At 42.2% G+C, this 15,109-nt stretch overlaps 2 protein-coding genes across 4 annotated transcripts in view; one reads left to right on the top strand and one right to left on the bottom strand.

The window, feature by feature from the left end:
- Positions 1-15,109, top strand: part of RPH3AL (rabphilin 3A like (without C2 domains)) — a 791,901-nt gene that overhangs the window by 28,402 nt on the left and 748,390 nt on the right. The window lies entirely within an intron of this gene.
- LOC137430128 (tRNA N(3)-cytidine methyltransferase METTL2) overlaps positions 12,816-15,109 on the bottom strand; it is a 32,863-nt gene continuing 30,569 nt past the window's right edge. For all 3 annotated transcript variants that reach the window (XM_068120716.2, XM_078780230.1, XM_068120715.2), the window contains exons 8-9: positions 14,249-14,314; positions 12,816-14,096 (exon numbers count right to left, since the gene is read on the bottom strand). In XM_068120716.2, coding sequence (XP_067976817.2) covers positions 13,864-14,096; positions 14,249-14,314 — 299 coding nt within the window. In that variant the 3' untranslated portion in view covers positions 12,816-13,863. The remainder of the gene's footprint in view (positions 14,097-14,248; positions 14,315-15,109) is intronic.

Below are 15,109 nucleotides of genomic sequence, written 5' to 3'. Positions count from 1 at the left end.
CCGGCATAACCAAACCACCCGGTATAACCAATCCATCCGGCATAACCAATCCATCCATCATAACTAAACCACCCGGCAAAACCAAACCAAACCACCCGGCAAAACCAAACCAAACCACCCGGCAAAACCAAACCACCCGGCATAACCAATCCATCTGGCATAACCAATCCATCTGGCATAACCAATCCATCTGGCATAACCAATCTATCCGGCATAACCAATCCATCCAGCAGAACCAAACCACCCGGCATAACCAATCCATCTGGCATAACCAATCCATCTGGCATAACCAATCTATCTGGCATAACCAAACCAGCCAGCATAACCAATCCATCCGACATAACCAAACCATCCGGCATAACCAAACCACCAGACATAACCAATCCATCCGACAAAACAAATCCATCTGACAAAACCAATCCATCTGACATAACCAATCCATCCAGCAGAACCAAACCATCCATCATAACCAAACCATCTGGCATAACCAATCTATCCAGTATAACCAATCCATCCAGCATAACCAAACCACCCGGCATAACCAATCCATCCAGCATAACTAAACCACCCGGCATAACCAATCCATCCAGCATAAATAAACCACCCGGCATAACCAATCCATCCAGTAGAACCAAACCACCCGGCATAAACAAACCATCCAGCATAACCAAACCATCCATCATAACCAATCCATCCATCATAACCAAGCCATCTGGCATAACCAATCTATCCAGTATAACCAATCCATCCAGCATAACCAAACCACCTGGCATAACCAATCCATCCAGTATAACTGAACCATCCGGCATAACCAATCCATCCAGTAGAATAAAACCACCCGGCATAACCAATCCATCCAGCACAACCAAACCACCCGGAAAAACCAAAGCCATGCAGCATAACCACACCACCCGGCATATCCAATCCACCCAGCATAACCAAACCACCCGGCATAACCAATCCATCCAACAAAACAAAACCACCTGGCATAACCAAACCACCGAGCAAAACCAATCCATCAGACAAAACCAAACGACCCAGCATAACCAATTCATCCGACATAACCATATGACCCGGCATAACCATACGATCTGACATAACCAATCCATCCAGCATAACTAATCCATCCAGCATAGCCACACCACCCGGCATAAACAATCCATCCAGCATAACCAAACCACCTGGCATACAAAACTACCCAGCATAACCAATCCATCCAGCATAACCAAACCACCCAGCATAACCAATCCATCCAGTATAACTAAACCGCCTGGCATGACCAATCCATCCAGCATAACCAAACCACCAGCATAACCATTCCATCCAGTATAACCAAACCACCTGGCATAACCAATCCATCCAGCAAAACCAAACCACCCGGCACAACCAATGCATCCGGCACAACCAAACCACCCAGCATAACCAATCCATCCAGTATAACTAAACCAGCCGGCATAACCAATCCATCTGGCATAACCAATCCATCCAGTATAACCAAACCATCCGGCATAACCAATCCATCCAGTATAACCAATCCATCCAGCATAACCAATCCACCCAGCATAACCAATCCATATGGCATAACCAATCCATCCAGTATAACCAAACCATCCGGCATAACCAATCCATCCAGTATAACCAATCCATCCAGTATAACCAAACCACCCGGCATAACCAATCCATCCAGTATAACTAAACCACCCGGCATAACCAAACCATCCAGTATAACCAATCCATCCAGCATAACCAATCCACCCAGCATAACCAATCCATATGGCATAACCAATCCATCCAGTATAACCAAACCATCCGGCATAACCAATCCATCCAGTATAACCAATCCATCCAGTATAACCAAACCACCCGGCATAACCAATCCATCCAGTATAACTAAACCACCCGGCATAACCAAACCATCCGGCATAACCAATCCATCCTGTATAACCAATCCATCCTGTATAACCAATCCATCCTGTATAACCAATCCATCCAGCATAACCAAACCACCTGGCATAACCAATCCATCCAGTATAACTAAACCACCCAGCATAACCAATCCATCCATCATAACCAATCCTCCATCATAACCAACCCACCCGGCATAACCAATACATCCAGCATAACGAATCCATCCAGTACAACCAATCCATCCAGGACAACCAATCCATCCAGTATAACTAATCCATCCAGTATAACCAATCCATCCAATATAACGAATCCATCTGGCATAACCAATCCATCCAGCATAACCAATCCATCCAGTACAACCAATCCATCCAGCATAACCAATCCATCCAGCATAACCAATCCCTCCAGTATAACCAATCCCTCCAGTATAACGAATCCATCCAGTATAACGAATCCATCCAGTATAACGAATCCATCCAGCACAACCATTCCATCCAGCATAACCAATCCATCCAGTATAACCAATCCATCCAGTAAAACCAATCCATCCGGTATAACCAATCCATCCATCCAGTATAACCAATCCATCCAGAAGGCAATAACCAATCCATCCAGTATAACGAATCCATCCAGTATAACGAATCCATCCAGCACAACCAATCAATCCAGTATAACCAAGCTATCCAGTACAACCAATCCATCCAGTATAACCAATTCATCCAGTATAACTAAACCACCTGGCATAACCAAACCACCCGGCATAACCAATCCATCCAGTATAACCAATCCATCCAGCATAAGCAAACCACCTGGCATAACCAATCCATCCAGTATAACTAAACCACTCAGCATAACCAATCCATCCATCATAACCAATCCATCCAGTAAAACCAATCCATCCAATATAACCAATCCATCCAGTATAACGAATCCATCCAGCATAACCCATCAATCCAGCATAACCAATCCATCCAACATAACCATTCCATCCAGTGTAACCAATCCATCCGGTATAGACAATCCATCCGGTGTAACCAATCCATCTAGTATAACCAAACCACCCGGCATAACCAACCCATCCAGTATAACTAAACCACCCGGCATAACCAAACCATCCGATATAACCAATCCATCCATCATAACCAAACCACCCGGCATAACCAATCCATCCAGTTTAACTAAACCACTCGGCATAACCAATCCATCCATCATAACCAATCCATCCATCATAACCAATCCATCCATCATAACCAACCCACCCGGCATAACCAATCCATCCATCATAACCAAACCACCCAGCATAACCAAACCACCCGGCATAACCAATCCATCCATCATAACCAATCCATCCATCATAACCAATCCATCCATCATAACCAACCCACCCAGCATAACCAATCCATCATAACCAAACCACCCAGCATAACCAAACCACCCGGCATAACCAATCCATCCATCATAACCAATCCATCCATCACAACCAATCCATCCAGTATAACTAAACCACCCGGCATAACCAATCCATCCATCATAACCAATCCATCCATCATAACCAATCCATCCAACATAACAAATCCATCCATCATAACCAATCCATCCATCATAACCAATCCATCCAGCATAACCAATCCATCCAGCATAACCAATCCATCCAGCATAACCAATCCATCCGGCATAACCAATCCATCTGGCATAACCAATCCATCCAGTATAACCAATCCATCCAGTATAACCAATCCATCCAATATAACCAATCCATCCAGCATAACCAATCCATCCAGTATAATCAATCCATCCAGCATAACCAATCCATCCAGCATAACCAATCCATCCAGCATAACCAATTAATCCAGTATAACCAATCAATCCAGTATAACCAATCCATCCAGTAAAACCAATCCATCCAGTATAACCAATCCATCCAGCATAACCAATCCATCCAGCATAACCAATCCATCCAGCATAACCAATCCATCCAGCATAACCAATCAAACCGGCATAACCAATCCATCCAGCATAACCAATCCATCCAGCATAAGCAATCCATCCATCATAACCAACCTAACTGGCATAACCAATCCATCCAGCATAACCAATCCATCCAGCATAACCAATCCATCCAGTATAACCAACCCATCCAGTATAACCAATCCATCCAGTATAACCAATCCATCCAATATAACCAATCCTTCCAGCATAAACAATCCATCAAGCATAACCAATCCATCCAGCATAACCAATCAATCCAGTATAACCAATCCATCCAGTATAACCAATCCATCCAGCATAACCAATCAATCCAGTATAACCAATCAATCCAGTATAACCAATCCATCCAGTATAACCAATCCATACAGTATAACCAATCCATCCAGTATAACCAATCCATACAGTATAACCAATCCATCCAGCATAACCAATCCATCCGGTATAACCAATCCATCCGGTATAACCAAACCACCGAGCATAAGCAATCCATCCAGTATAACCAATCCATCCGGTATAACCAATCCATCCGGTATAACCAATCCATCCGGTATAACCAATCCATCCGGTATAACCAATCCATCCAGTATAACCAATCCATCCAGTTTAACCAATCCACCCGGCATAACCAATCCATCCGGCATAACCAATCCATCCGGTATAACCAATCCATCCGGTATAACCAATCCATCCGGTATAACCAATCCATCCAGTATAACCAATCCATCCGGGATAACCAATCCATCCAGTATAACCAATCCATCCAGCATAACCAATCCATCCGGTATAACCAATCCATCCAGTATAACCAATCCATCCGGTATAACCAATCCATCCAGTAAAACCAATCCATCCAGTATAACCAATCCATCCAGTTTAACCAATCCATCCAGTATAACCAATCCATCCAGTATAACCAATCCATCTGGTATAACCAATCCATCCGGTATAACCAATCCATCCGGTATAACCAATCCATCCAGCATAACCAATCCATCCAGCATAACCAATCCATCCAGTATAACCAATCCATCCAGTTTAACCAATCCATCCGGTATAACCAATCCATCCAGTATAACCAATCCATCCGGGATAACCAATCCATCCAGTATAACCAATCCATCCAGCATAACCAATCCATCCGGTATAACCAATCCATCCAGTATAACCAATCCATCCGGTATAACCAATCCATCCAGTAAAACCAATCCATCCAGTATAACCAATCCATCCAGTTTAACCAATCCATCCAGTATAACCAATCCATCCAGTATAACCAATCCATCTGGTATAACCAATCCATCCGGTATAACCAATCCATCCAGTATAACCAATCCATCCAGCATAACCAATCCATCCAGCATAACCAATCCATCCAGTATAACCAATCCATCCATTTTAACCAATCCATCCAGTATAACCAATCCATCCAGTATAACCAATCCATCCGGTATAACCAATCCATCCGGTATAACCAATCCATCTGGTATAACCAATCCATCCAGTATAACCAATTCATCCAGTATAACCAATCCATCCAGTATAACCAATCCATCCAGTTTAACCAATCCATCCAGTATAACCAATCCATCCAGTATAACCAATCCATCCAGTCTAACCAATCCATCTGGTATAACCAATCAATCCAGTATAACCAATCCATCCAGTATAACCAATCCACCGAGCATAACCAATGATCGATATCACATCGGGTACAATTCCGATCGACACGGTCACATTAACCGCCCCAATGATCTATTTCTAAAGTATCGATGATGGGGGCGGTTCGTGTTTTCTACAATGAAATCATCGATCACAATGTGTATAATATCCGCCTCCTCTTGGCAGAATCTATAATCACCATCAGCATATATTATATATTTATCTGAACAACTTTCTGGAATAATTCTCCATTCGTTTTGTCCGCAGATCAGGACAGAAGTTTGGACGTCGCCAAGTCTGACATGGGTCCAACACACAGTGGATCGTTCGCCCCCAAAAATGAGTGCGAGCTGTGGAAACAGCCGGCTTAATGTCTTACCGGTATATTACCCAAAGTCCTGCTGTTCTCCATGGACGACTTTTTGCAGTTATGGACCCGAATACTTTGCAAATGAAAAAGCTTCTTTAAAACGTTCTCTGGTCTTCATGGTAAAGGAATATACATCCGGTAGCGGTACACTGTACAGGTATCCAAAGTGTAGATTCAGTAAAGTTCCCACGTTTCGGTCTTTACCCTTCATCAGCACTCCGTGATTCTTCACGGTGGATATAACGTTGAACATTCCACCTCCGCCATCGAAGGTGGACGCAGGTTATGTTTTCACCCCTGTTTACCCTCGCCTGAGCAGAGGGTATGGCATTTGAATCCGTTTGTTACTTGCAAAATCGAAGATTTTTCAAGTATATTGGTCGGTTGTGTTTGTCTGTCACCGGCCTACAGGTCACAATTTTCAACCGATCTTCACGAAACTTCACCAAATGGTAGAGTTGGTCAAAAGCAAGAAGTCTATTGTTTTTGGGGTCAATAGGTCAACATGGGCCAAAGGTCACCAACTTGCTAAATTTCTAAAATCCTCAATTTTCATCCGATTGACTTGAAATTTTAAGAGGACTTGCATATCTGGTCACTGAATTCAACCGCCAAGTATTGGAGGTCAACATCGACCAAAAGGTCAACATAGGCCAAATTTCTAAAATCCTCAATTTTCATGATTGACTTGAAATTTGAAGAGGACTTGCATATCTGGTCACTAAATTCAACCACCAAGTATTTTTGAGGTCAACATCGGCCAAAAGGTCAACATAGGCCAAATTTCTAAAATCCTCAATTTTCATCCAATTGACTTGAAATTTGAAGAGGACTTGCATATCTGGTCACTGAATTCAACCACCAAGTATTTTTGAGGTCAACATAGGCCAAAAGGTCAACATAGGCCAAATTTCTAAAATCCTCAATTTTCATCCAATTGACTTGAAATTTGAAGAGGACTTGCATATCTGGTCACTGAATTCAACCACCAAGTATTTTTGAGGTCAACATAGGCCAAATTTCTAAAATCCTCAATTTTCATCCAATTGACTTGAAATTTGAAGAGGACTTGCATATCTGGTCACTGAATTCAACCACCAAGTATTTTTGAGGTCAACATAGGCCAAATGGTCAACATAGGCCAAATTTCTAAAATCCTCAATTTTCATCCAATTGACTTGAAATTTGAAGAGGACTTGCATATCTGGTCACTGAATTCAACCACCAAGTATTCTTGAGGTCAACATAGGCCAAAAGGTCAACATAGGCCAAATTTCTAAAACCTCAATTTTCATCCAATTGACTTGAAATTTGAAGAGGACTTGCATATCTGGTCACTGAATTCAACCACAAATTATATTTTAGGTGAACACAGGCCAATAGGTCAACATAGGCCAAAAGGTCAACATAGGCCAAATTTCTAAAATCCTCAATTTTCATCCAATTGACTTGAAATTTGAAGAGGACTTGCATATCTGGTCATTGAATTCAACCATGTATTATATTTTAGGTAAACACAGTCCAAAATGTCAACATAGGCCAAATTTCTAAAATCACCAATTTTCATTTGATTGACTTGAACTTCTAAGAGGATTTATATATATGGTCACTGAATTCAACCACCATCTATTTTTGAGGTCAACATAGGCCAAATTTTTAATATCCTCAATTTTCATCCGATTGACTTGAAAATTGAACAGCATTTGCACATTGTCACAAAATAGGGAAACGAACTATTTTTGAGGTCAAAGGGTCAAAGGTCAACTCAAGGTCAACCTTCCAAAATCATCATTTTTCATCTGAAAAATCGTCACTTTTCATCCTGTTGACCCGAGCTTTGATCAAGAGTGTAAATTCTAATCTTCATGAAATGGACTATGTGCTGTATCAATGGAAAACATTTTTTAGGGGGTATCGTGCTCCGCATGCAAGTATCGTGCTCCGCATGACGTCTTCTTGTTTGTTTGTTTGTCTGTCTGTCCGCACAGAATAAATATGATTTTCTCTGCAACCGTTGGTCCGATTGACAGGACATTTTCACCATAGGTGCAACTCCACCTGTAGTATTTTTAAAATGATAATTATGACGTCATAGGTCACGTGGTTCGGCCGCCATATTTCTTTGAACACAAAAGCCTTAAAAACCACTGAAAAAACATCCTGGCGAGGGTTTGCAATCTCTGATTGCTCTTTCTTGTTGTATTTATGAACTGGATATCTCAAAAAGTTATAGAAGGATTTGGACGAAACTTGGTGGACAGGTTGGGTGTGTGACAAGGACGAATTGATTCACTTTTGGTGAAGATCCGATTACTATAATTTTTTAAAAGTAATTATTCACCAAACGAACTTTTTTTTTTTTTTCAAATATTTGAATGATTTTTTTTGGGCCTAAAAACTCCCTGACACTCACTGAAGAACTTCTGAAAGTAATTCTGAAATTTAAAAAATAATAATTTAATATTACCTTTCATATAGCTACAAAGGCTCTGACACTATAGAGCGATTTTTTTTTAATCCCAAAAAAAAGAACTTTTTTTTTTTTTTCCAAAAATGTTAATGTTTTTGTTTCTGGCCTAAACACTCACCGACACTCACTAAAGAACTTCTGAAATTAATCTAAAAGTAAGAAATAATTTAATATTACCTTTCATATAGCTACAAAAGCGGCAAAAAGGGTTGGCGTTAGGAAGGGCATCCGGCCGTAAAACATTGCTTCAAAAAGGGGACCGAAAAACAACAACAACCACAGTTCCCGAAAAAGGCCAACCCCCGCTTGCAGGGAAAAATGGCCTCTAAAGGTGGTTTTTTAAATATTATATATAGCTACAAAGGCTCTGACACTATTGAGCGGTTTTAAAAATCCCCCAAAAAATGAGCTTTTATTTTTTTCTTCTTTTGCCCAAACCACTCCCCAGTATTCACTGATGAACCTGTGAAAGTTTGATGAAGGTCTGTTCAGCAATCTCTGAGAAAAATGGCAGCACACAGACAAACGGCTCTCTTTTTGTATAGATTATTGAATTTATTGATCCATTTCTCTTTTCACATCACTGGTTCTTTTTCAATATGATTTTGCACACATAAGGTTCAAAAGTTCAAGGATGCCAATATTCTGAATATTTTCAAATAAAACATACAAAGCTACCTCAAAACTCCATATTACCAGTTCATATAAAATTATTTTGAATGTATGAACATGCCATTTAACCCAGACATTCCCTGCACTGCCCAAAAGCTTGTACTAACCCCAACATGTTGGTCATTCTCGAGACCTTCCCCATTGGGTTAACAGCCTGGGAAAGACGTGTGAAATCACTGGGATTTCTCAGGCCAAGTGGTGGCAATTAGGGGTTGAGGCCTGTCCTGGTGAAGATTTTAACACTTCCCACAAGCACACATGGGTGATCGGTTTGGATGGGTCTTAGGACTCATCTGGGAAGGTCAACAGAGGTGTTGATTTATGGTTTGGTGCTCCGATATGTACAAACAGAGCTGTTTGATGTGAAAAGTAGTTATCACTGAAAAGATAGTACACCACCTTAAAGAAAATTACTTAATCTAAAGTTTAAAAAAATTGTAATGTTAACTGAATGCACACACCTTTGAGCTGTCTCTCCTGGGTTCGAATCCTGACCTAGCTCTAAGCCGGAGGACCCGTCTGCAAGCACCAGGTCGTTGGGGAACATACTGTAAACATCCCATGGTGGTTTTTGCGAAGAAGGAGGCGACACTGACAACCCCGAAAACAATGAATGGCCATTCCTCATGGACATAGCAAGTGGTCTTCTTGGGGATTCCTTGACACCAGGTTGCACGGCTTGCTATCTCAGTGACCATGGTTGTTCTCCGGTCGAGCAGCTCCCAAACTATTCCCAGGTTGTTCACAAGTGACATGAACGGCTGTCTTCAGCTATGAAGGGCAACCTTGAATGAATGGATAATCGTAAATGATGTGCACTCCATATTTTATGCGAGCTAAAGTATCCAGCGTTGCACGGGGAAATTCAATGAAATACTTGAATAAATTTGTCTTGTTGAGAACAAATCGCAACAAACTCAACATACGATCTTCACAATACATATTACTCGATCGCTCCTGACAAAATCCCTGGCAGTGTGCAAGCACAAGACAGGATTGAGGCCTGAATTTTATAGGTGTATAAGCACAAGACAACACCAATTATCTGGTTTTATATGGGGTCAATTTTTTTTATCCAAACAGTCCTCGACCTTCCTCTGGAGTCTGGATGAAAGCGGAGGCCGTGCAAAATTTGCTCGCACTAGTTCCTGCATGGTCCGAATGAATAAACAAACAAACTTTCTTCTTTATGTATTAGATAGCAGAATATGGTACCCACCACCTGGGTGGGTCGAGTTTCCTAAAAAAAAAGGTATAGTCTGTGTTTTGCAAGTAGCCTATAGATGTTTGCATGGTGTACTTACTTAAATGGTTCTAGATGGTCTAAAGGTTATATTCCTACAGTAGTTGGTGTCTAAGGAGTCAAAAGGGTCTACAGAAGTCAAAAGATGAGTCAAAGGTGTCTTCAATAATGTAAAAAGGGTCTAAAAAGGTCCACATGCTCTAAATGGCCAAGGGTCCAAGCTGTCTAATCAGTCTGGAAGGTTCAAGGGGTCTACATGGTGTCAAGGTCAAAGGGGTCAAAAGTGACTTAAAAGGTGTAAAGATTTATAGGTTCTAGGGGTCTAAAGGGATATAATCCCTCAAGCCTGTAAGACAGGGTCTTAGGGATCTTTAAAGACTGAGGTGGTGGATGAAAATACCCTTAGGACAATCTCTGGGTTGGACTTGGTGTGTTGGCCAAATTTGGTGGTTGTCGGCCCAGCGGTCTTTGCAAAAAACGCAAACAGACAGACAGACGTCCGATGAATTTTATTTATTAGATTAGGACCATTCAAAGCTGTTTTCCCCACAATTATCAAGTAAGGTTGTGTGTGTGACAAGGACGAATCGATTCAATTCTGAAGATCCGAATCAGGATCCAGATAAGAGAAAGTTTTAATTTCTTAAGTGATTCATCACCATTTGGAGATGCGTCAAAAACGATATATAGCAGGATATCTCAAAGAGTTGTGGATGAGTTATGATAAAACTTGGTGGATGATATTTGGCCACAAGAACAACCAGATTCTGTTTTGGTTCAGGTCCGAATCAAGATTCGACCTATCAGTGGATACAAAACGTAAACTGTTCACCTGGCGGAGGTATGCTCTCTATACCAAGTGCCCGTTCTAGTTTTTTTTTCTTGTTTTCTTGATTTGCAAATTGTGAATTTGTACATTTTAACCTTATATCCCAAGTAAAACTTCTGATTAACTGAGAAATCCAAACAGAGCTGTCGTTTGACTGGTGTGCCAGGAGGGGTTGCTGTCGCATGAAGCACACCAATCTCGTCGATAATTTTAAGCAGGCTATCCCTTCTATAATCATATACAAGCTTCCCAAATTACATCAAGATCCATCAGGTAAAGTCTCAAGCTGATATAAATGCCGTTGTAAAGTTTGCCATTTGAGAGACAGAGTATCGTGGTGAATTTGAGAGTATAGTGGTGAATCATGCAGTGTAGCTTGCTTGCATTGTGGTTAGCCGGCTTTCACCAATGCTTGGAATCCAGAACGACATCCCATCATTGCAGGGGCTCAATCTGTCGTACATCCCTCAACATTTCCCCACAAGAGTTCCTCTTGTTCAAAGAAGGTTGATACTGCCTCAAACATGTCTTCTCCATTCATTGTAGATTCCAAATGGTGACAAAATAAGAACTCTTCCTTGAAGTCCGCGTCCTTTATGTACCGTGAGTAGACCAGGAGCTGAGCACAGCTAGAGATGTCGGTTGACTCATCAAATTGAATGCCCACGAGGGCTTCTTTGATTTCATGAATGCCACCGAGCGCGCTTCAGAACAAGTTCCTCCCTCTTGAAGTAGGATGGTTCTTTGTCGGCAAGTTCGGGATGGCAGCTGGAGTAATGTCGTCTGAGAAAGCTCAGCATCAACCTCCTACCCTCCCAACGTGAGTAGGTGGTGAACAACCATCTTGAAGCCCAGAAAGGGAAGAATGAGCTTGAACAGACCGAGGAAATTGGTTCTGCAGGTTAAAGGGAAGAGGAACAATCGAGTAGGGGAGAGCAATAAGCCTAGTTTTTTGTTGTTTCCCCAGAAGAGGGCGCCTGGCAGACCACGGCACTGATTTACTTGGAAATGCCTGCAATTGTAGTTTATTTCGATGTCAGGTCATTAATTTGCTTAACCACTCTTGCTCTTGCCACACCCAACAGCTGCCCCCTCTAACTTGCCCCTGTGGGAACACCAGCTTCAGCCTTTTACTCTTACCCCTCGTCACCCCCGTTGTTCCTTGCACATTCACCTCTGATAAAATTGCCTTGAGCTGATGTTGTCAAAGAGGCTTCTCAAGCCTTGAGCCTGACTCACCCCAAAGGTAGCAGTCATTTGGTAGTAAGTGGTTGTCATTCAGACTGCAACAAAAGCAGAAGCGCACTTCCTTTTTAATATCTTTTTTCGCAACTAAAATTCAGAAACCTCATGAATTACATATTATAATGGATGCCAAAACATTGTTGGTGGTGGCAGGCACCCCCTGTTGGTTGAGACCGTTGCAGCAAGTGCTGCTGTGCCACATGGGTTTTGGTTTGAACAATTAAAGAGGTGATATTTGGATGTCATCATATTCTACCGTAGCCAAAGGGGGAGATGTAACCAAGTGTGGGTGCAAATCCCTCTCATAATACCCCAGGTTAGGACTGCTGGTCAATGCGATTCACTCAAACTGTTGCCAAGATGCAAACAGTCATGGAGGATAAACTATGGTAAGGGTATTGTCACCAAAATATCCACAGAACTCAATTACTGTATGCAATGTTTTTTTTAATCATCATCCATAAACACATGGACATGTCCAAGATGTCAGCAAGATGCATGTAATCGTCTCTGTGAAGGCTTTTGTCAACCTCAGAAGGGAAACAAACAACGGGAAGGAATACGTTTACCAGCGTGGGAAATCAAGGTGCGGCTAATGTTTGAGGGTCTGTCTTCCGTGTTGTTTTTGCTCTGACAAAGGGCCAACACTTGAAATGTCAGCTGCACTTTGTTTCCCAGCAGGAAAGGTTCCCTAAAACATCAGCATCAATGGCTGGCGTCATGTCATGAACTTCAACTGATCAACATAGATCCAACTAACTTTACTCCATGTCTGGTAACTGGTGAGGAAAAAAGGCTGGGCCCCTGGGATCCTAAAACCAAAAGCTGAAATTGGGATGCCAAAGGGATCCTGAAGATTTGACTCTGCCCAACAAAAATACAATCACAAATGAATACCTGTGCTGAAGAGAAGTATTGCACAGATCACCATTTGTAACTATGGCTTGGAAAACTGGATCACCATCTTACCTCCCAAACTCAGCCGTGGCTGGCGATCTGACAACTTTCGTTTTACTGGTTTAGAAACTTGAAGGTTAAAAGACAAATGGAGCAAGTGCAGTCAAGGACTGCTATAAAAAAAATTAAAAAAAATATAAAAAAAACACCTTTGGAGTGGTTTGAACTCTGGAAGGAAGATAATTTGGCACAAAAAAAGTCTCAAAACTTCCAGAACTATACGACACCACTGGCTTGAAAGTCAATCGCTTTTGGAGCTGTGTAGCCTGGGTTTGAATCCTGACCCAGCTATAAACCATCATCTCGGTGTTTCACGGGCAGGGCGACTCATCAATAATGTGTGCCGCCACTCTGATGGATGTTAAAAGGTCTCCTGGTGCAGCAGATAAACAGCTTGTCCAACATTAACAGGTGCATGCAAGGGTATTTAATGAGGAGAGAATACCCTAACCCAATATCTCCTACCATCCCAAAATGAACTTAAATTGCACTTTGGGAATATTTTAGGGCACAGCTTGCGGTCATCTATTCGCAGACTCTGTACACGTGCCGCCATGAGAATTTGAGATGGAGCTGTTAACATGTAGTCTATGATCGTCGGAGGAATGTGGAGGACACAGAGGCTTGCGGAACTTGCTCTGAATCCAAACCCGGTACATGGTAACTTGACGTCCGCGGTTAACCTGCAGCCTGCGGTCAACCAGGTGCTGCTCTTGGACTAGGCCAGCCTGGGAAAACATGTTGGCTGCCTCCTCTGATGGAACGTGGGGAGAATGGCAAAGCATGGTGAGAATGACCATCACAGAGAAAAAAAAAGGATCACAAACGGTAACATTACTGTCAAGAGGTGAAACGCCATACGTTGTATCCACAAAATAAACACTGTGCAAGGAAGTCCATTCATACCTGGTAAGAAAAAGTACACACGCGTACCATCCCCACGTGCATAGAAATTATCCGCAATGCATCGGCCTGCAAATACAGACGGCCAGCTTGAAGCCTGCATGTGTGCGAGTGTGCGAGTACACCGCAAGTTACAACATTAAAAACGAATTCCTTGTACATTTTCTGTTGACAGACAAAAGCATCTCCCATATAAAACAGCGTGTGTGTGTGTGTGTGTGTGTGTGTGTGTGTGTGTGTGTGTGTGTGTGTGTGTGTGTGTGTGTCCCCTTCATAAGGCTAGCTTTTAAAGGCTTTGAGTCGTGCTTTAGGAGGGATTTGAGTGGGGGGGGGGGGGGGGGGGGTTAAGGGGCAATCTTTGAACACGACTGTGTGACCACCGGTTAAAAGACCTAAAATGCTCTGAGGACCCAAAAGACGACAAGGACCCAGAAGACCCCAAACACTCCAAATACTTCAAATACTCCAAATACCCAATAGACTGTTAAAGACACAAAAGATAATGAAGACCTAGAAGACCCCAAGGACGCTGAAGACCCAAAATACCCCAAAGACCCAAAATATCCAAAGGACCCCAAAGACCCCAAAGAACCAAAGGACCCTGAATACCAAAAAGACTGAAAAGACCCTGAAGACCCAATGGACCTCAAAGACCCTGAAGACCCAAAAGATCACGAGGCTCCAAAAGACCCAAACAACCCCAAGGACCCCAAGGACCCAAATGACAAAAAGGACCCAAAAGACCCCAAGGACTCAGAAGAACCCCAAGTACTCTGAAGAAGATCCAAAATACCACAAAGACCCAATGAACCCCAAAGACCCAAAATACACTGAAGACCCCCCCAAAAAACCAAAAGACCCTGA

This window comes from Myxine glutinosa, chromosome 6 (genome assembly GCF_964187855.1).
Source record: "Myxine glutinosa chromosome 6, kmMyxGlut1.1, whole genome shotgun sequence".
In the NCBI taxonomy this organism is placed as follows: domain Eukaryota; kingdom Metazoa; phylum Chordata; class Myxini; order Myxiniformes; family Myxinidae; genus Myxine; species Myxine glutinosa.
The sequence above is the reverse complement of the archived record's forward strand: the minus strand, read 5'-3'. Positions and strand labels throughout refer to the sequence as shown.